A 23,984-nucleotide genomic window follows, 5' to 3' on the forward strand; every position below is an offset into this window, starting at 1 on the left:
TATGCAAGAATAGCAATAACTGTTATAGCTACGCAGAAGAAAATATCTAATGTATAATGCAAAATCACTCATTAATCGCACTTACCATGTTAATGTTTGCTTAAATTCAGAATGTGACTTAGTAATTTTTTTTGGTTCCCTTTAAAGGGATACTCAGGCAAATTAATGGCAAAAATATCAAAATTATCTCATGTACTCGAATCATGCTGAAATGACAATTGTAAAAGTCCCAGCAAAAAATTCTGTATAAATTCTGTATATTTTGGATTTGAAGCGTAAATATATCAATATAATGTTGAAAAAAATAAGACGCCGACAGAATCACCAAGTAGTTTTAAAACAAGTCATGTGACTTGAACAAACCCTGAAAATCACAAAAACAGATATTGTGGATATAGTATAGTTGAAACAAACCTAAATCATTCATTTGACATGTTCTTAAACGCATCCATGGTACGCTGTGACAACTATTTTGGAATCTTAACGCTCTAACCTGACCAACGTGGGCCAGGTTAGGAAACCACCATTTTATTCTTTATGAGGAGAAAAGTTTTGTTCCTGTGACTGCCTAGTGTATTAATTTTGAGGACATTAACAGATTAATGAATGAAAAAATCAAAACGAAAAAATGAAAATTTTGCCTGTGTCTCCCTTTAAATATTTTGCCCTTATCTGGAGGCATGCAGCTTTAAGATCAGATATGAAAAGATGACTTTTCTGGCTATCATATACAAAGTTTTACAAATTTGCCTTTTTGTGTGGTGTGTTATAACCCGAAAAAGCTGTTTTACCATTACAAAATATTTTAGGAGGTTTTTTTCCCAACCCCATTTTTTTTTTTTTTTTTTTTTTTTTTTTTTTTTTTTTTTTTTTTTTTTTTTTTTTTTTTTTTTTTTTTTTTTTTTTTTTTTTTTTTTACATTTGATCCTATTATTTTTTTTTTTTTTTTTTTATTTTTTTATTTTTTATTTTTTTTTTTTTGTCTTATTTTTTTTTTTTTTTATTTTTTTTTTTTTTTTGCTGGTTTTATGTTTAACCAAAAAAAAACAAAAACAAAAAAAAACAATTATACCCATCGTATTATCGTATTCCTAAGTGACCTGCAAAAAACGTCAACTTGATTTTAATTGTTTCAAAGAAATATTGCCAGGAGTGAGATGTTACTTTTGTTCAAAATTGGAACCCCTTTTTCGATAGAAAATGTCATACTATTTTATAAATGTTGACATGTACATGAAGATGTTGTATTGTCTTAACTGTTACCATATTGTAGTAAAGAGATAAATTAAACGCAAACTTATATATCTATATGTGAACACATTTTTACCATCTAGTCTATCAAATTGTTAATTTCATGCAGTTCACATTCAGTTGAAAATAACGATGTATAGTGATTGCATTAAAATAACAGCACTGTATAAACTACATGTATATACATGTTTCCGTATATTGCACATGAACTTATCGACATCTATAGAATACAATTTGAAACAACGGAAACAAAATTAGAGAAAACGTAAGTACCATTGAATATCATGATTAATGTGAAATGTTTGTTATTTTGTTGAAACACAAACTAACACACACAATTATAAGTTATCGATATAAAAGAAAATTTAATTGTATATACATACATGATAATGTTTTGTTAAAACAAGATGCTGCAATTGTCCAGCTTTACTGGTGGAGGAAAATTTTAGTTGTCCTTTTTGCATTATATCAAGATACGAGTGGAGTAGAAACACAGACATTCTGTAAGCTAGCTGGATAGCTTCCTCACCGCCGTCAGCTAGCTGGATAGGTTCCTCACTGGAAAAAATCCAAAGTCCATAGCAGGATTTGAACCTAGAGCGTTGAGGGGCAAATGTTTTCAAGTCTACGACATAAACCAGTCGTCCACTAACGTCCCTGTTTTTATATTATTTTGTTTTGAAGGAACGCTATATTTAGGTAGTAACAATATATCCTTATAAAACGATGATATGTTATACATGTATATGCCCTGTCTCACACTTCTTGTATGATTTCAATCAAACATGAACTTATAAGTTGGTTATTACTGCCAAATATCGGTGTACCTGTAAATAGAAACATTTAAAGAAAACACGACTTATTAACAAGCTGTCTTTGATTATGAGATCATTTTACACTCAAAATTGATTAGGTATTAAAGCATGCAAGTAATTGTAGTCTATTTACTGATCACAAATAGCATATTCCAACAATTCATGTTTGTAAGATGTTATTGGTGCACTTTAATATGCACATAGAATTTTAGTAAATGATGGTACAATACACATTTTAAAAGTTCAGTTTTTGCACATTCTGCTTTGAATTTAATGTTATGGATGCATAAATGTATTTTATAAATCATAAATACATAACATATAATTCTTGCTTATTATGTCTCAACTTTAAGCTAATTTGCCATGTTTGTCCTTTTGAATTTTTCTAGTTAATATTATATTATCCATGAGGGTAAATATGAATATATACAAATAGTATTCTTTTATACCGGTAGAAATTTTCAGAAATCATTTGTAATACATGTATTATCGAGAAAAAGTTATTTCCCGATTAAATATGTATATGACTTTTTCAAATTATACAGAATTATGTGAAAATAAAATGCACTTACTGCCTCTGTATATAGATGTAATTGTCATAGCATGTTCAATTAATTAACTTGAGATCTCAAGGTGGAAATGAAAAATACTGCTTGAATGTAACCATACTAACCTAAAGAAATATTGTTGTTGAACAACTGATATAATTTCTTTTCAGTGTCGCTCTTTTAAATGACATAGTTCAGAATCTCGAAACACGCTTTGAGTTAAAAGTACCGGTGGAGCAGATGAAGAATCAGTCAAAAGCTGTTTATGGCCATTTGCATTATTTACAACAGCTCTGTAAAGATGATGAACGTTTGTTGAAAGAATGGCAAAGCGGTTTTAAAGACAATGTTCCTTTGTCTCAAGAGGAGACAAAACAAAGGGAAGAAGTTGTAGATGCGGATATTAAGGGTGACAAAATACAGTTTTCAGAAACACACCTCACTGGTGACAAAAAGATAATATATGACGATTTGGGTACATCTAAGATGTTGGCACAAGACAAGATAAAGCCTTCAGAGATCCATTTAAGGCACACAAAGGATATGGCTTTGAAAGAGTGTGATGGTATGTATTAAAATGTAGTACAATTTTACATATATCGATTTTGACAAAACATGTTTTAACAAAAAGAAAAATGAATGAACTTTAATGATAAAAAATATATTAGTTATAAAATATTCCAAAGGTTGCTAAACGCTTCTATATTTCTATACTGTCTATTCAATCGGTTGGTTTGTTTAAAATTTGTATGATATTAGAATAATTACAGCTTATTTAGTATTATATCTGTACTACAGTCGTGGATAAATGAAATATCATATAACGATACATTGTTTAAAAACGTCAGTGCCATTATTTTATTCACTAGTATTTTGGGAAGCGCATATAGTTTGGACAGCGTCCGTTCTTCCTCTCGTCCGTCTGTCCACACTTTAAGACGATTTATAATTTTGTCACTTATAGATGCATTTTAAAATAAATAATTCTGCAACGATATGAAGTTGATTGTAACGCGCAGAACGCTGTACCTTGCCGTAAAATCGTACCTTGAGTCGTTGCCGGTAAAAACTCAACTATGTCATTCCTTGATTGATAAAATATCTATGCGTTAATTGTTTGACATGATGATGATATGTCGTGCACAAGAATATATCTCTACCTTAAAAAACTCACAGTTTCTTTTGATAGATAAAGTCATGATATGAATTTTCATAAAAGATCATTGATAGCCGTGTCCGGTCAAATTTTTGATGGACCGTGAAATAAATAAATAAAGAAGACAATTCGCAGCGTATGTGTAGAGTAAGGTCTCTTGCTTAAAAACCAATGTCACACTTGTTACTCCAAATTTACGATATGGAATTTATATTAAAGTGCATGGCTTGTGATGTCATGGCAACAGTTTTGTCACTCCTAGGTGGATTTAAAAATAATTTGCTATTAATATGTTAGACATCTTGACACCATGTTGCGCGAGAGTCAGGTGTCGCGCTCAGAGTTCAAGGTCACATAATATGACGTTTTCATTAAAGTGTACTGATGGTCGTGCCAGATCAGTAATTTTCAGGATTATAATCATTTAGCATAAATGTACCGGATAATCGGATATCATGACATTGTGTCGCGCGAAAGTTTAGCAATTTTATGCCCAAACAGTTAAAGTAATACATCCAAAGTATTATAACATTGAATAGTTTGGCGTGACTGCTGCATGACTTTGTGTTGATACCACGTGACTTTGCGGGTACGGTACATACAGATTTTTACTGATTAGGGTTTTATCAAAAATTTCCGGGTTAAAAACCTGAATGGTTTTTAAAAAGATAAGTTTTTTTTTAGGCAGGCCGAGAGAAGGACACCCCATTTTTGAAAAAATTTTAGCAAGTCCGTACTTTTCAGGGTTTTTTTTTACAAAAATAAATGCTAAATCTTACAGATTTACTATGTCCAATGTATCTAGTGAAATGCATAAAATCGCTTGTTGTGGTAAATGAGTGTGTAGCCCGACTACCTTTACTCGATTGTTCTCAAAAACCACTCAGGGGTTTTCAAAAGTTTGATTCACATAGGCTTATACAAATACGGTACTATACGCCTAAGCTGAACAACAAAGTCAGTTGAGTAACAGCAAAGTTATAAGTAGAACATACTTGAACCGGCGAAAAATCTGCGTGAACAGTACTCGAAAAGTCACATGGTAGTGCTACAATGTTTGTTATTCATGAAGGATTTTTGACTAATTTTGGTGGCACGCTAAATGCAATATTTTGAATACCTTGAATTGAGGTCGATCTAAATTGAAATAATTTTTCACATTGATATATTTATAAACCTGTCCGATTTACAACACTGTTATTGAAGGATTCCATAGGTGTACTTTCTTTTAAGACGATTAAAACTAGATCTTCAGCTCAGAAGGTTCAACGTACCACATGTAACAACAAAAACACAAAACACGGCCAAAACCTTGATCAATAAGACCTTTCACGAGCAATTGCAAGTTTGACAATAAAATACATGCACTTGGATTTGAAAACAGTTCATAAGTTGTTGTGTATGGAAATGGTTTGTCAATTCATCAAATATTCACGGATGCCTCTTGAATTAATTGAGTAAACTGGGAAAATAATCTTTATTCTTGTGACAGAAAGTAAAAGATAATGTTCCTTTACTTTAGATAAGTTTCCGGGGGCATTAATCTGTTTATGATATGTGTTGTTGTTATATTTATTTTTAGAGAAAACACAGCAAGCCTTGACAGAAATGTTCCGACCAGGTCCAGCATTGCTAGTTGAAAGTACTGACCTTAAATTTTATAAACAGACAATCAAATCTTACTATCATATATTGGTTTCCGATCCACTTTTTGAGGTTAGTTGCTTGATGTTCTGTATGATATTATGATGTAATATTCTTTTAATTTTATAATTAGTATTGAAAATAAGATGATTCTTGCCTTCTATTGTTAACAATTAACAATTTCTTAACAATATCTGAAAGAAAATCAAATTTAATTTGAACTTCAATCATACATGAGATTGACCTCAATTGTCAAATTATTTAAAAATTTGAATGAACTATTTTAATTTAGGACAATTTTTTAAAAACATTTATAAATTGAAATGTTAAACCTTGACCGACTTTTAATCTTTATTTTTACACAACGACCCCCCTTGAAAAATTTCCCCCCCAAATATTTAGCAGGACACTTAGCCCCCAAGCGACTTTAAAACCCTTAAAATTTAAATTGAAATTTTACCCCTATTTAAAAAAGATTATTTCGAAAAAAAAGGTGGTTTAAAAATATTAAATTTATTAGGGGTTTTTAAAAGGGGTCTTTTTTTAGTTTAAAAATTAATTAAAAAAGCGATCAGTAATCACATGTGTCGCCTCATGATGGCCAATTTCATGTTGGGACAAATTTTGTGACAGACGGACAGACAGACGGACAGTGCACAACTAGACTTGGTACTGATCATTCCTGTAAAGTTTGGATAAAATTGCACCAGTAGTTTATGAGGAGTAGTCCGGACAAGCTTTTGCGTATCTGGCAACACACAGAAAAAAACACCTTTTTATCAAAGGGCCATAACTCGGCCAAAAATAATTCAACCGGAAAACCCGTGCAATATGCGCGAGGACTTGACCTACAGATCAATCCTGTAAAGTTTCATTGAAATTGCATTAGTGGTATAAGAGAAGTAGTCCGGACAAACTTTAAAATTAAAAATTATTAAAGGGCCATAACTCTGACAAAAATCATTGAACCGGAAAATGCTGACAATATGCACAACTAGACTTGGTACTGATCATTCCTGTAAAGTTTGGATGAAATTGCACCAGTAGTTTATGAGGAGTAGTCCGGACAAGTTTTGTGACGGACGGACGGACAGACAGACAGACAGACAGACGGACAGACAGACGACGGAGAAGTGATCCCTATATGTCGCCACTACTCCGTAGAGGCGACACAACAAGCAATTATCATAGTATTGCAAGCAATCCATAAGTCCCCTACCGGTTAGAACCCCAGTAACATTCTGATGGGCCATTGGCCATTCAATTTTACCAGTGAATGAATGACATGAATGAACTTAAATCTTTTGAGTTCTAAGTTTGTCTATATCACAGTAATGTGTTACGTTTCCCTGCCTAGTAAGGAAATTATGTTTATACAACAGATAATCAAAATGTCCAATTTTCTCAGGATGAATAAGAATAACTAATGTTTCAACTTTTCTTTTTTTTAAATAAATTTGTTGGAAAAAATCTTTAAAAGTGATCTCAGGAAACAGTTTTATAAACAGACAGACAGACAGAAATACACACAGACAGACTGAAGGAGACTCTAAAGTTATTTTTTTCAAACAAGTGTTTCCTTTATATTCTCTGTTAAAATACACCAAAACAACACATTTTTTTTTATTCTTTACTAGTTTCGACTGTTGTCTGCATCAGAATAACGTACAAAGTATATGACTATATACTATATATATATATATATATATATATATATATATATATATATATATATATATATATATATATATATATATATATATATATATATATTCTCTGAAATACTCCTCCTCCAAGTTTTATCAGTTTCAGTATTTCAATTTGTTGAAATATGATGTAATATTTTTCCAAAAAAGTCTTCGGATATGGACCTCGAACACAATAGACTTGACGGATACGATATTTCGGTCTAACCACCTCTAAGAAACTAAATATGAAACAAACAGTAATTTGATACTGGGAGTTGTTGACTAAATTTATTCCAATATATAGAGTAAACAACATTCGGCACATTCATAGATATATAAGTAGACAGTACATTATTTATGTTAATATTATTATGGTTGTGTTGTAGAAAGTGCAAAATGCCTGTCAGTTGACATTAATTCGAATTTGTTCATAAGTCTACATCAGTGGGCATTTGTAAACCGATTATGATACTAAGATATATTTTCAATAATAATTCTATGGCTGAAATAGACTTTATTTTCATTTAGATGTCAAATATTCACAATCCTTATAAAACATTATCAAAGACTAACCCTCTGTTTTTGTTAACATCTATAACTACGTGGTAGAACTACGTCCAATATGTATTAAGTTAGAGGTTACTATTGAAAATAGCCGAGCTGTTCCGATTGATATTGATCTTAATCTATTTTTTGCATTTTTATTTGGTGGGTTCACCCTTAACTACTCAAAGCATAGATGAGGGTTAGAATTTAAGCCTTTGCTTGTGTAAAAACATTTTGTCTTTTTTGCCTTTTTTGTTGGGTTTTATTTCGCACAAACATAGTAAATGACCACAAGTTTTGAAGTCAGCGACCTGACAACAGATGCCCTCAGTTTCTGAGTTTTGAAGATCAACTAATTCAAAATTATGTAATACTATTCCTCACTATATAAAGATTTTTTCTTTTAAAAGAAAGTATTAAGATTCCCCCTTTCATATTCAGATTATTAAATTGTTTACAAACAAATTGAAATGTCTGTTATATAACCTGAGGTTATTTTGTAACAATTCTTTTCAATGTAATTATCTTTAATTACTATTTATAATTTTCAAAATCTACTGACGAGTTAATAAAAATATTCAAATTTCTGCAAATTATTCCATTATTAGAACCAATGCATTTTCCCCGAGCGATTTAGGGCTTTATTAGTAAAATTAAAACAGAGAAGAAAAAGAGCAAATACTAAGAAGCATATTGATTTTTTACTTCATTTTTGTTTTACATATGTTTTGGAGATATTACATCCATATATCAATTGAATACAGCTTTTAATTTTATAAATAATATGCTTTCTGACATTTATACTTTAGTTAATATTCATAAGATATTTGTATTATCTTACTTCAGCGTGACACAAATATTGTGGAAGACATTAAGGCGTTCTTGTCAGAGTTAACTTCACATCGTGAAACAAAACTGATTGAGAATCTTAAACTACAAGGCAAAATAGAACAATCATCAAGAGTATCCCTAAAGCAACCAAATGAAGATGAACTAAGGCGTAGTATGTCTCTTACCCAAAATAAAGGAAAAGATCGAAAAAAGGGCGGACTGATAAAGGTTGACGACAAACAGGTTTCGACTGCGTCTTTACAAGTGCGAGGTAAATTTTCTTGTTTTATAATGTATTCAACAGCTTTAAAATTAAAAGTGATTTAATTTATTATTAAATTTTTTTTTATGTCTATTGGAAATTGAAATGTGATTTAAACAGAGGATATACGTATGGATCTTCAATCTGTTTGTTTATGGTATTGAACTTTAACATCCGTTTGTGACAGTTGTGATCTATTGGCTGACTTTATTCTAATTTGAATCATTTGTAAACTTTATGCAAGAAATTAAACTTGACATACAACGACATTGATGGTCACACCATGTTTGTCCCCAGAAATGAAAAAAAATATAATTGTTTCTAAGAATAAAGTCCATGTGCAGTTTTAGAGTAAGCATGACGCAGACAAAGTTGTTCGTTCATTATTTTCAATTTAAATTAACATTCCCTTCGATTGTCTTAGATTTCTTGTTTTAAACATCAAACATTCCAAAGACCGAATAAAAGTTATTTCAGTATTAGTTCAATCAAATACAATTAAAATATTTATCAGAACTGAATGCAAACATTTTTGCACTTGTAGTATAACTTGTAACAGTACTTACAATTTATGAAGAATAGTTTTGATTGATAAGGAGTTATTAAATTAACGCTTCTGTTACTTAATTATTTGACTGACAAGAAAAAAGTAACATAGACTTTTATATTAATTGACATTGCTTTGTAGACCCCTAGAATTAAAAAAAGTTATATGATTGATACCATTTATGTCAAATATTGCACCCTTTCTTTTTTACATTTGTTACAAGACTTTGTTAGAGAAATAACATTTGAAACCTATCATTTGATAAGAGAAAAAAGATAATCTTAAACTTTCAGTGGACTTTTGTAATGATCAAACTATGACCTTCGGATTGAGGTTATAGAAATATACGTACAGTTAATGCAATAAATATAAATTTACTGAAAAATATCAAAATTGATTGTACCATGTTTTTAGAAATTGTTCATCATTTTTTTTGCTATCATACAGAAAATAAGTCAGCGTTTTCAAATTTGTTAGACAGACCTGCAATGCTTATCATGTTTTATGACAAACATAATGATTAGACATCTTACTTTAGAAGAAGTGATGGATATTTACCTAAAATTGTTATCCCAAAATGACCAGCAAGTAAGAACAGTGAATGCAATAAATGATAAATGCATATAAATGCAATAAGTCTTGTGAATTGTATTTGATAGGCAGGCGTGTAACTTTGTGGTGCCTTCAACGGATACAGGTTAATTTGGAGTGCATGACTGTCCAAATAAAACGGATACGAATGTCTCTATCTCGGTTAAACACGGGTTTATGTCACATCGATAGTGCAAATATCCGAAAGTCACTGGATCTTTTATCTCTTACAGAGGTTTGGTTTATTTTTATGAAACATTTTCTATATAAACAATATCAATTAACATTCTTTTACAGTGAGTTAGTAAATTTATTGTGCTGCAGCAATCTTTTAAAGCATAATTATTCTTAAGAATATCATTGGGTAATTTCCTGATATTTAATTGTATTATGCTGATTTTTATATCTGGGAAATAAGAATAAATTTATGTTTATATCTCCTTGACAAACATATTTAATATATTGGCTAGCATCAGAAATTGATAAGACTAATACATTTTGGAAAATTGACATGTTTTAAATGTTACAATGACGTTAGCTCACTGTTATAGCACTTTTCAAGTAATATATAAGAAGATTGAAAATTCTAACTTGTTATTCAATTATCCATGTACGAGAAAAAAGTTGTTATTTAATTGTAACTAAGTAATCTTATTATTTTCAATATTTGTCTTACATAAGTAGCAAATACATGTACTATGTTTTCTTGAGGTACATTTCATGTTATGTGTAAGCATTGCCTTGTTGTCTTCTTAACATTTACTTTTATCGTATAATTATTTAAAACATCACTTCAGGAATGGTCCCAAGTGAAAAAGGTAGCACAATATTGTCGACATTCAAAAGATTCGTTGATACGCAAACAAAGACTGTATGAACATCTAGATTGGACAGATTATGATAGAGAAGAAAGTTTGAGGTCTATACTAAATGAATTGGGAACAAACCTGCGATCGATTCAGTTTTACAAGAAAGGTTATGAAGGGAATAAGACAATTAAAGTTACCCAAACAGAACCACATTACAACCCCCCCAAAAAAGGAAAATTAGTTCTGCATAGTTCCATGAAGCAATCTCAATTTGATTAAAGTTGCAAGAACCTGCTTTATAATCAAGCTTAAAAAACTATTATACCGCATAAAAACTGGGTTATGAATTGGCATTCAAGCACATTTACTTACATGATTGTGTATTTAGAAACTTTACAATGTAAACTCTATTTTACATACTTTTTGTTTGATTTAGTTTATGTCACACCGACACAGTAAAGGTCATATGGCGACGTCCAGCTTTACTGGTGGATGATGACCACAGGTGCCCTTTCATGCATTAAGGAGGCAGGGGACATATTCGAATGATTTAATAACTCAGACATGGTGTTTTAAAGGTACTGGAAACTTCTGATATTTCTCTGTAATTGTAATTCTTTCTTGTTTGTGTGTAGGAAATGAGCAGTATTTTTGGATTTTTACCCGAAACTAAGCATTTTGGTAGCTTTGTATGTATTTGTGACTCTCCGAATGGAGGTAAAAAAGTTTAAAAATCAAGCTTTGACAGTTGGGTAAATCTTGTGAAAAATCACAACTTTATTGGTCGTTTTTGAAAATGCCATAGCTTGCACTGCGTGTAAGTGATATGTTTAAAGCAATCGGGCGGATTCTGAAGTATACTATTCATGAAGATTGCCAATATTGGTATATTTTAGGTGTGATTTTGGCTGGGTGGGGGAAAATATAAGTTGCTGTCAGTCTTTTTTAAGGAGCAATGCATGCAAACTATTATTTTCTTCAATGTATGTCATATATCATTGAATAATGCTGTGAACTGGTTATCTGCCTGTGAAACAGATTTTGAAATATTTTGAATTATGTTTCTGGCCACACTGAAATACCAAATTGTTCATTTTTAGGTCCCCTGCCTTATTTCAGGCACAAACGGGAAGTAGAACCACCGAAGTTCCGTAAGCAAGCTAGATAGGTTCCTCAGTTGAAAGAATCCAAAGTCCATGTCGGGATTCAAACCCACTGATGTGAGGGTAGGTGGTTTGAAGTCAACAGCTTTAACCTCTCGGCCACTGAAGATAAAAAGCTATATAAAGTGATTTTATCTAATAAAATGTTTTGCTTCTAATAGCTTTAATACAATGGTGATTGAAAGCCTCGAATATGATGTTATTGCTTAGGTAATACCGCTTTCAACGGGAAAAAAATTTGGAGCATATACATCCAATATCTAAGTATAAAGAACTCAAATTTCTGTTAAATTGAATATGAAAAACAGTGAGTGTAAAAGGTATAAATCGCACATATGTACTTATATGAATTTTCAATAAAATATATAGATATATGTGTAGAATGTCAATAAGTGTATAAATCCCACACTTTCAGTCAGGCTTAATTAAATTTATATTGATAACTTCATGCCGTAAAAATATCAAGGTTTTGTCACTCACTAGTTCTCTTTATGTTCAATCGAATATAAAATACAAAGAGTGAGAAAAGTATAAACGAATCATATATATAAGTATTCAATAGAAAACTATCGATATATATATTTATAGAATTTCTGCAAGTGTATAAATGATAAAATGTCAGTCAAGCCAATTTGAATTTATATTTAATACAGTATCAAGTTTTTATCACTTAGTTCTTTTTAAGCAAGAGGTCTCGACAAATCCGTTTGAATATCCAACTTTATCTTATTACCATTTGACAATATGGCAAATATTTTCCCCTCATCAGACCACACAGATTTAACATCCTCGCGGTTCAATAATGTTTGTACAAGTTTAGCGTTTTTTTATGTCAAATCCTCTCTGATCACTATTCGCGAGCCTTTTAAGTTCCTTCGAGCACGTATAACACTCTTCTTCGTAGAACGACGCACGAACTTACATATCACGACCCGGTTTCCGTCCGTACGAAACTGTCCCAGCCTATGCGCAATGCATATATCCTCCATTTTAATATTCAGGTTAAGTTTCTCGTTTATGATACTCACAACACGTGCAGTGTTACTTAATGATGTATTATTTTATTCGACACATATACAATTAAATTTATACTGAGATATTGTATGTATATGTTCCAATTATTTCCAGTTGTAAGCGGTATTACTTAATGATGTCGAAACTCATGTACATCTTCACATATGTTTAAAAGCCACACTTTGTTTAAGGGTTTTTTTTTATTCGACACATATACAATTAAATTAATACTTTGATATTGTATGTATATGTTCGAATTTTTTCTCCGTTGTAACCTTTTGTTTAAGGTATTACATGTATATTTTTCGAGACATATACAATTAAATTTACACTTTGATATTGGTATATGTTCCAAATGTTTTACATTTGAAAGCGTTTTTACTTAATGATGTCGAAACTCATGAACATCTTCACATATTTACAAAAGTCACACTTTGTTTAAGGTATTATTTTATTTGAGACAAATATAATTAAATTTTACTTAGATATTGGAGGTAAAGGTTCCAATTTTTTACCTTTGAAAGCGGTATTACTTAATGATGTTGAAACTCGTGTACATCTACACATATGTACAAAAGCCATTTTGTTTAAGATACAGTGCATTTGTGATAACTGCACTCACAAACTACATATGATGATGTGCCTTTATAAACTCAAAAACTACATATACTTGTAGATGATTGTTTTGTTTCGTTTTGTTTTTTTGTAGGGTACAAATAAAGCAACCATGCAAATATTTTTCTAAACATTAGTTTAATGTTATTTATACATTGAACACTGAAATTATACTTGAGATTTTTTGTGCATATCTAAATGTAATATATGTCTTAATTACAAAAGTAAGGTTATTTAGTTTAACAGGCGCAATTAACAAATATAAACATGAACTTTTTGAAAATTTAAAATTTGTGTTCATACATTAAGAAATATTTGTAATGTATTATACACTATACACAACAAAGTACTGTATACATATTTACATACAAACTGCTGTGTTAAGTTAGACGTTAAGCAAGATTAAACCTTAGTCAGCGGTATTTTTTGCTACCTCTGAATTTTTTTTTTTTTTTGTTTATATATAATGCTTAGTTAAGCATCATTATAAAATCTCCACTTAACGGGTTTTTCATTGTTTAAAGTATGAGTCAATCATTCACTTTTTTTTGTTCAATATGTACGTGTCTTCAAAAATTGATCATAGTTGATTTACATTTGGTACTTTTGTTATATGGTATTTTACTTCTTTCAAACAAATGTCGAGTATTCATGGCAATACAAAGGTTATCTGATTCTGACTTAGAATGTCAAATGGTATAACAATAGCTAGTTTAAATGTACAGGGGATCGGGGACAGTCGGAAAAGAAAAGATGTAATTGGTTATATTCGTGATAAGAAATTTAATATTTATTTTTTGCAGGACACACACTTTACAGACAAAGAATCTAAAATTATTAGAAGTCAATGGGGTTATGAAGCTTACTTTAGCAACTATAGTAGTCAGTCGAGAGGTGTTGCCATTTTAATCAACAACAACTTTGAGTTTAAATTACACTCCGTTGAAAAAGACAACGCGGGGAATCTTTTAGTTGTACATTGCGCTATAGCAAGTATAGATATGTCTTTAATATGTGTTTATGGCCCAAATAGAGACGATCCGGATTTTATAACAGTTTAAATGAGATACTCCGTCGTCTGAATAATAAATGTATAATTGCGGGTGATTTCAACTTAGTACTTAACCCAGATATTGACTGTTTTAATTATGTTAACATAAATAATCCGAAGGCGAGAGACACAGTATTAAGTATTATTTTGAAACACAATTTAATAGACTGTTGGCGTGAACAGAATTTAGAATCTAGACAATATACATGGTTTAAACGTAATCCAGTAAAAAAAGCGCGTTTAGACATGTTTTTGATCTCGAGCGACTTATTTTTAGATATTGCGGACACTTGTATTTTGCCGGGTTATCGCTCGGACCATTCAATTGTTATATTAACATTAAAACTGGGTGAATTTAAGGCAGGTAAATCCTATTGGAAATTTAATAAGTCGCTATTGAAAGATGTCGAGTATGTTAAACAAATTAAACAATTAGTACAGCGTATTATTCAACAGTATGCCTCGGATGATCAAAATCAATCAGTAAACGACTCTGTTACTAATCAAAATATTTCGCTATCTTTTGATGATAAGTTATTCTTAGAGACATTGTTAATGCAAATTCGCGGTCACACAATCTCTTATGCCACTTTTAAAAAACGACAGGACAATATCAATGAGAAAACACTTATTAAAGACATTGAAATTTTACAACAATGCACTAATACAGAAAATGAAAATGCCTTGTTAAATAAGCAACAAGAACTGCAAGATATAAGGAAAAAAAGGTTAGAGGGTTCTTTAATAAGATCACGAGCAAAATGGGTATTAGAGGAAGAAAAACCGACCAAATACTTTTGTAATCTAGAAAATAGGCATTTCGTTTCAAAAAATATGGCAACCCTTTTTAACAAGACGGGTGAAATTATAAATAATCAAAAAGCTATTTTAAAGGAAACTATGAATCATTATAAGTCCTTATACTCTGCAAAGATTACTAAGACAGTTAATTAAGATAACCTGTTTCTTGATATAAATGTAACAAAACTTTCCGGGACGACAAAAAATAGTTAAGAGGGTTTCATTTCTCGAGAAGAGGCTTTGGCAAGTTTAAAACGAATAGCAAATGATACTTCGCCTGGGATAAATGGTTTTACTTCGGCGCTTTTTAAATTCTTCTGGATTGATATAGGAGATTTTGTTTTGCGTTCAATTAATTACTCATATAAAACAGAAGAGCTCTCGCAATCCGATAAATTAGGTGTTATCACATGTATACCGAAGGGTGACAAAGATAAACGTTTCTTAAAAAATTGGCGTCCGATTTCCCTACTTAATATTACATATAAAATTGCATCCGCGTGTATTGCCAATAGAATTAAATCTGTATTAGACAAATTGATAAGTGAAGACCAAAGTGGATTTATCCCGGGGAGATTTATAGGAGATAATATTCGTTTAATTTATGACTTAATGTTTTATACTGAACAAAATAATATTCCCGGAATGATATTACTAGAAAAATCTAGTCGACTTCGCTGCGGCATTTGATTCCGTGTCTTGGGACTTTATGATTTCGGTTCTGAAATTTTTCAACTTTGGTGACTCTATTGTTTCATGGGTAAAACTATTTTATACAAATATACAATCATCTGTTGTTGTTAATGGCCACCTCTCCGACTGGTTCCCCTTATTTCGAGGTTGTAGACAAGGGGACCCCCTGTCACCGTATATTTTTGTCCTGTGCGCGGAGATTCTTGCTTTACTTATAAAAAAATAGTAATATCAAAGGTATCAAAATTAAGGGTATAGAGTATTTGATGTCACAATACGCAGATGACACCTCATTGATATTAGACGGTTCTGAAAAATCCCTCGTTCATACTATGAAAGTTTTAAAATTTTATGCAGATATCTCTGGTTTATAAATTAATGTTGACAAAACTAGGGCGTTATGGATAGGTGCAATGAGAAATAGCGATTTAGAGTTATGTCCGGAAATCGATGTTAAATGGGACAAAGGTCCATTTAAATTATTGGGAGTAACTTTATCAACAAATATTACATCTATAAGTGATCTTAATTATCCTTCCAAGATAAATGAAGTTAAGACTCTTTTAAAAGTATGGTCCAGAAGATTACTTTCTCCTATAGGAAAGATCACAGTGATCAAGACGCTTGCTTTGTCTAAATTAACTAACCTGTTTTTAACTTTACCAAACCCTAATTCTGATGTAATTAAAGACCTACAAAATGTATTTTTCAAATTTATTTGGAATGATAGACCGGATAAGATAAGTAGAATAAAAATCACTCAAGATATATGTAATGGTGGGCTTAGAGCGGTTGACTTAATACATTTCATCAGTGCTTTGAAAATCACTTGGATAAGAAGACTTTTATCTTCAAATACTAAATATGCTTTTCTTGTACAAGAATTGTGCCCAGCTCTTTACCAGTCGACCAAATATGGTAGTGACTATTTGTTACAACATAAAAGTAGAGTAAACAATTTGTTTTGGAAGGATGTTTTGAATTCATTTTATTTATTTCAATGTAAGATTCGTTCAGGTAATTGGGCAGATTTCTTGTCCAATCCGGTATGGTTAAATCCTAATTTCAAAATTGCAGGAAAATCGTTTGAATTTAAACACTACTTAAGAAAAGGTGTTTTGTTTGTCAACGATTTTGTAAATGAAAATGGGTTGTTTTTTAGTTTTCAAGAATTTCAATGATTATTTGATGTTAGATCAAACTTTCTTGAATATGAAGGTATAATACGTTCCTTCAGAAAAACTTTGACGGATTTTCATGTAAATCAAAATGATATCAAAGTAAAAAACCCGATATTGCCAATTGCCATCCAAATACTTAACAAAAGTCGCAAAGGATGTTGCGCAATATACGACGTGCTGGTCAATAATAATCGTCAGACAAAATCAGAAATAAAATGGCAAAATGATTTTTCTAATATTTATCTTAACTGGAAAAGTATCTACTCTCTACCCTTTAAAGTGACTAAGGATCCAAAACTTTTATGGCTTCAATATAGAATAACGCATCGTATTTTAGGTACTAATGTATTACTGAAAAAGATTAATGTTAGGGACAACGACAACTGTGCATTTTGTAATGTCAATCCAGAAACCATAAAACATTTATTTTGGGAATGTGACATAGTCAACATGTTTATAAGGGACGTACAGGGCTGGTTAACAAACAAAATTCCAAATTCATGTTTTCATTTTTCAGAACAATCTTTCATTTTCGGCTGTTCCGGATTCACAGTTCCAGAGAATAATATACTATTATTATTAAAACATTATATTTACAAATGTAAAATAAAGTCCGTATTGCCATGCTTAGAGGCTTTTAAAAATCAATTACTATTTTTGGTTAAAACAGAAATAATTAATGCCAAAAAAATGCTTAGGTTTGAAACAATGCAGGATGTATGGAAAGAATACATAAACTTAATCAATGAAAATGAAAGTACCTAACATTATTAGCTGTACAAAAAATTGTGACACTTATTGTTGTTGTAACTTAACTCTTTAATAATTGAACGTTTGTGCAGAGTAAACTTTGCCTTTTTAAAAAAAATATAATAAGAAAATACATATAGTACTTTGCAAATGTATGAATTTGTGTGTATCATTTCAGAACATGGTTATTACATCAAATTTCATGGTATTGTATTATTGTATTATTTCATGACTTTTATTGTTTGCATTGTACAATAAAGAGAAATAAAAAAAAAAGTTATTGCTTAGGGTGAATGGAATATATGAATAATATATTTGTACGAGTAATGAGTAATGGTTGCTTAATTGTTTGTTGTGGTTTTTGTCATAATGTGCTTTTGTTATAATAAAACTATAGATTTCACTATCATTTGTGACTGAGTTCATATATGATGTTGTCTGGATAAGTTTTACTTAAGACTTTTTCAATATTAATCAGAAATGGTATTAATTAAAAAAATAATTTTACTCACACAAAAACCAGACTCCCGCTTATTAAATATAGGCGATAGCAAATACATTTACTTTAAGTAAGACCATCACTTCAATGTTCGTGAATTGCTCTCGGTTAAGTTTTAAAAAAAGTAAGAGAATAAATAATTTGTATCCTTCAAATTAATAATTTAATTAGTTTTTTATCATCATTTTGGTTGGTCGTCCTTTACTTTGCTGTATTAGTTTTTAGCACCCGTAGGTTAACCGGCTTCTGTTGAGGCCCGCTTGATTCAAATTAAGATATACTCTTTAAAAAAAACCAGCTGTATCAACGCTTTGCTTATATCATTTGACCATCGGAACTAATTGCTTTTAAACATCTCATAAAGAACACAATGAAATGTTTTTATACAATGGCCGTTTCAGAGCCATAATGAGCTTATTCAATAGATTCAAAATTCTTTTTTGTTTATTTAATACTTCATTTATAACTGTCATATCTTATGATAAAATACCAACACATAGGCTACAATGGAATACGCCTTCATATACAACCTGTTCATTCATTCCAAAACACAACAGAGGAAATCTTATAGACCATACATTAAAAATCATTTCCTACTTTCTGATTGAAAGAAAAAAAGGCTAGTACAAAGGGAAACTACAAAAAAGCTATATCAGATACAATCACACACATACAAAACCATTTCAAATTCTTTTTTTTACTTCTAAGGTTTTTATTTACATTGTTTTATTGGTTTCATTTCTTGGTTACGTCATTTTTTTTATGTTAGTGTGTTACAGTTACTCCATTTTAATTTGTGTCATTAAACTTTGACTTTTGTCAATGCAATAGGTTCTTCAATTTCTATGTTTTATATCACAAAGTAATATTTCATGAAAATAATGATATAATTTTGCTTCTGTAACCTTATTATCTATATTTTATCAAGCTCCCTTTAAAAAAATATTCTATGAGAATTTAATATTGATACTTATATCTTATATATATTATAGCTTCATATATAAAACATACTTATTTCTTTACAGTTCTCACTTTTACTTTGTTAACTATGATCAAAATTCAAAGAAATGTTTAAAATAAAAAAGTATTTTTGATTAAATTTCATAACTGCAACTGTGTTTTGTATTTCTTTTACATACTTGCCGTTCCCTACAGGGCAGCGAATGATCCTGATTTTTAGAAATAAAAAAAACAACAAGAAAACTAAAAGACAGAATTATTAAATCATAAAGTAAGTTTAACATACATTTTTGACATAGATATAAACACATAATGTTTTTTTTCTTTCGGAATCTGGTGGCGAGGCTAATCAAGTATGTGATGGGGAAGGGGTCGAAATGTGTCGTTACCGGCAATTTGGGGAAAAGATAAAATCAGGGAGGTTTAAAACAATTTTTACTAATAAATTCAATTTTGATATTGCACATATCCATACTGCTTGCTTTCCTCCATTTATTCAAGAGTTCAAGAAAAAAAGTAATAATAAAAATAGAGGGGAATACTGTCCTTTAATCAGGGGAAATATATGCTTTTTCACGTAAGGAAAATGACCTTTTTTCGGTCGTTTAATCGCAGTAGACTGTGCGAAAATGAATGACAAGTCACAAATGTAACTGAAAGGGCATATACTATGTATTAACATCGTTCCATTTTATATAAATATACGGCTTACACATGTTTCCTGGAATTGACAAAGGTAAAGTTTGAATATAAAACCTGATTAACTTTTCTAACACAAACTCAAAGATTCAAACAGGTTTTCTCTCTTTTCCATGTTTTCCATTCGAGAAAAACCATAGTGTGGTAATATATGCCTGAACTGATTATTAACCTAATAAATCGACGAATATTTAGATATTCAGTACTACAGTATATAATTATTGTCTAGTGAGCCATTTAACATTATGTGATATACACATCATACCCAATGGATCATAAGTCAATAATTGTTTTATTACATGATCAGCTTATGATTAGAAATAAAAAACAAAATGTTAAACCTAATTTAAATGCATTAATCATTGCGGCGTTACTTTTACCTATCATTGTGGAGTAAACAGATATTTGAATCGAGAACTATTTCATAAAGAACAAAATGCGGAGTTTCAAATAGTCAATGTTGTATGGTCATTGAATATGAGTCTCATTCTATCTAAGATAGGAAAAGTTAAGCCAAAAAATATGATACTACACCTAGTCATAACTGCACACGTGTTAATCATACTCTCACTCAGTAAATATGATTTACGTACGGGCAGTTAATTGTCTTTGAATATGAGGCTGATTCTATTTTAGATTGGGAAAATCCAAATCAGTCAGTGAATGAGATACTACACTCGGTGAATATGGTTTCATAATTTGTTCAGTTGACTCCTGTTTGAATCAATGAGATTGCAGCTATTTTATAATAAACCATAATCTTCGATTTTCAAAATGAAGTGTTCAATATTAAGCGTATGTGTCGCCGGTATATGATATTCCCACTCCTTTTTAATTGTAAAGACTTAACGCTTCAATTTTTGAACGTGGGTTTGCTTCTTTCTTTCGCCAAAAAACTTACAATGAAAACTAAATAGTTTACGCAACTATGAAGTATTTGCTAACTTCGAATGTTCTTTAGTCAAAGACTCTAGCTTTTCAGACACTTCAAAATATTTTTAAAAATTTTTGCCAACAAAACAGAATGACTCATATATAATGTGCGGTGGCTGTTAAAAAGTGTCCAAAATATAATTATGTGACCTTAGGTTTGAATGTTAACTAATTTCCATTCCTATTTCAAGAGTTGTTATAAATACTATAAAGATGCTAAACTTTTATTACGATAAGCTTTCTACACTTTATAAACCAGCCTATAACTGACAAAAGATAAGCCATTTTCGTTTTCAAATTTCAGAAAATGTCTTCAAATATAATAACACCTACAAGGCAAACGTCTAATATACATATGAAGCGCAAAGCAAATGAACATTTTTTATTATATACTTATGATTTGAAATATATTGATGAAATAAAATGCGTGTTTTTCATTTTTAGTATTTTCACTGTAATTTTTGTTCCACTATAGTGAAACATATTTTCCTTATTTTAACCGATGTCTTGCCGAACTACGTTTTTTTTTCTAAATTTATAAGTTATAATGTAAAAAGACAAAAGAAAGATATAATCATATAAATGAAGATTTTTTTTTTAATTTAGAAACAGGATTTAATTTCACCTTGTTGTATGAAAATTATCATATTTCATACCACTCAATTAAAAAATAATCCTGTATTAATAGAAAAGACTTGATTGGCCTCTATCTATTACTATTTTGAACTTATTGGTTTGTGTTAATTTATTACTATTGTTTAATTGATAATGCTTGATATATACATTGTTATCCACATAAAGATCATTTAAACAATTATTGCAATTTAATTTAATATATCTCTTGAATTAAATTGCAGCAAATGTTTAAAGGATCTCCATATGGATAACAATGTTTTTCCATAGTATGTGTGCTAGGATATTATAAACTTATAATAAGTATCGTGTCATTCAACAGACTGACGTTGATTTTTATTGATATAGATACATGTATATATTAAAATGGATAAATTCATATTATAAAGTAGCTGATTACGGGTAAGATATTCTAATCAATTTATTCCTTAAAGATTTCACTTTATAAAATTGTCATATATGCAACAATAGTTTGTATTGAATGCCACTCCTATGTATAGGAATGTAGATAAATCTTCAAAGTTGTTTGTATAACAGATCGATTTAAGGTATTACCATCCTAATGCATTACCTCCACTTTGAAGAGTATTCAAATAGGCTAGTACTACTGTTAACTACATTGAAAATGAAGGCCATGGGTTCAATCCCCAGAAGGGTCAACTTTATTTTTCTTTCTTTTTTTCTTTTAACATTATTTATGTATCTCTCATGTCCCATTTTGAAAGCAAAAAGTGTTATTACAGATTATTTAAAGGTTCCTCATTTCTAAAAAATTGCCCTCATAACATCCTAGCTTGAGTTCAGAAAAGTGACCATAACTTGATTTCCGTACGGTAAACTTTGTTTAAATTTTGCATACAGGTGTACTTTAAGGTATATATTCGACCTATGATGTTAATTTTGTAGTTCCTTATAGTGCCCATTAGGGTCGTAATACCTTAATACGGCATCAAACACCCAGCAAGCCGTTTTTATACACCTTAATTACAAATCGTTTTTTATTTATATCTGTATGATAGTCAATATACTTTACTGAGTAAATTTATTTGTCTTCTTCGTATGCACTCTAAGAATTAGAACGGTGGCTTGTTTATAGTGCAAATGGTGAAAGTCAAAACATAAGTTGCAGTTAGTTTAATCAGATTGAAGGTGAAGCTTGAAAGTGATGTTGAAATGAAGAAAAACTTTATCTATTACAGTCGGAAAGTTAAGATTTTAGTTATCTAGTGACAGCTGTAGTTGAACATCATAAAGAGTTTAAGCTATCAAACACAGATGGAATTAGGTCTATCAGCTGTCCATAGAGGCTATGTGTGACGTTATTGATCCGAATGTTTCAAGTGAAATTGCATGTGGATAGCTATAATAAGTTGGCACAGATTCAGATTAAATAACACGAAAATGTCTTACATATGTGACCAATCAGCGTCTGTGACATTTTAGCGGAAGTCTGTTAAATTTATTCATGGTTTATTCGAGCTCATTATCTGACATTGTTGCAATAATGTCGCCGAGAATAATTGTTTCTGAAGTTGTAAAAAGTGTTCACATAAATAACACAGAATACAAAATATAGACGGAGATAATATGTGAACACTAACACAATCAATATCTGCTGTAGTGTTTGCCTATGAGTTACTTGTAACACAGCTTGTGAATGCCGGACATACATTTCTTTTTATTTTGATCTCGGGCGTCCTTTTTGTGCGGTCAAGCGGAAAGTGCAGACGATATGCATAAACGGGTTAGTACTGTTCATATCTGTTACGTTGTATCGAAATCCAGCCAGCGGTTTGACCTTTGAAAGCCGGACAAGGTTTACTAATTTAAGGTTTGGGACCATTTTGTGTAGTGAAGCGGAAAATGCTGGCGATATCAACTAGTTTTGTCAATATTTTACCTGCGGATTGGCCTTTAATACCCGGACAAGGTTTACATATTTTTGGCTCTGGCGACAATTCTGTACAGCTAGCCTCTGCTCAACAAAAGTTGGAACTGATCACAGCTGTGAAGTTTCGTCGGAATTCACTCAGCAGTTTAACATTGAAAGCCGAATACAGTTTTTAATACTTTTGGCTGTAATGACACGAAGCACGCCGTCACCTTTGGATGGTACTGATCATTCCTGTGAAGTTTCGTCGAAATCCTGTTGCAGTTTGACCTGTTAAAGCCGGACAAGGTTTATTTATTTTACATTTGACGGCGATTCTGTGCAGCGAAGCGAAACGTGCCCGCAATATGCACAACTAGGTTTAGTACATAATACACCTGTGAATTTCCGTAGAAATCCTGCCCGCAGTTTGA

The 23,984-nt window shown here is 30.8% G+C and overlaps 1 protein-coding gene across 1 annotated transcript; it reads left to right on the forward strand.

The window, feature by feature from the left end:
- Positions 1-1,155: 1,155 nt before the first annotated feature.
- LOC132718180 (uncharacterized) lies at positions 1,156-11,434 on the forward strand. Its single transcript, XM_060701814.1, has 6 exons — positions 1,156-1,516; positions 2,785-3,179; positions 5,353-5,486; positions 8,495-8,750; positions 9,948-10,114; positions 10,677-11,434. The coding sequence occupies exons 1-6, from the start codon at positions 1,437-1,439 to the stop codon at positions 10,965-10,967; spliced, it is 1,323 nt and encodes a 440-aa protein (XP_060557797.1). The 5' UTR covers positions 1,156-1,436; the 3' UTR covers positions 10,968-11,434.
- Positions 11,435-23,984: the final 12,550 nt, after the last annotated feature.

The sequence above is a fragment of the Ruditapes philippinarum genome, unplaced genomic scaffold (assembly GCF_026571515.1).
Source record: "Ruditapes philippinarum isolate M1 unplaced genomic scaffold, ASM2657151v2 ctg7648_1_1_1_1, whole genome shotgun sequence".
NCBI classification, from domain to species: domain Eukaryota; kingdom Metazoa; phylum Mollusca; class Bivalvia; order Venerida; family Veneridae; genus Ruditapes; species Ruditapes philippinarum.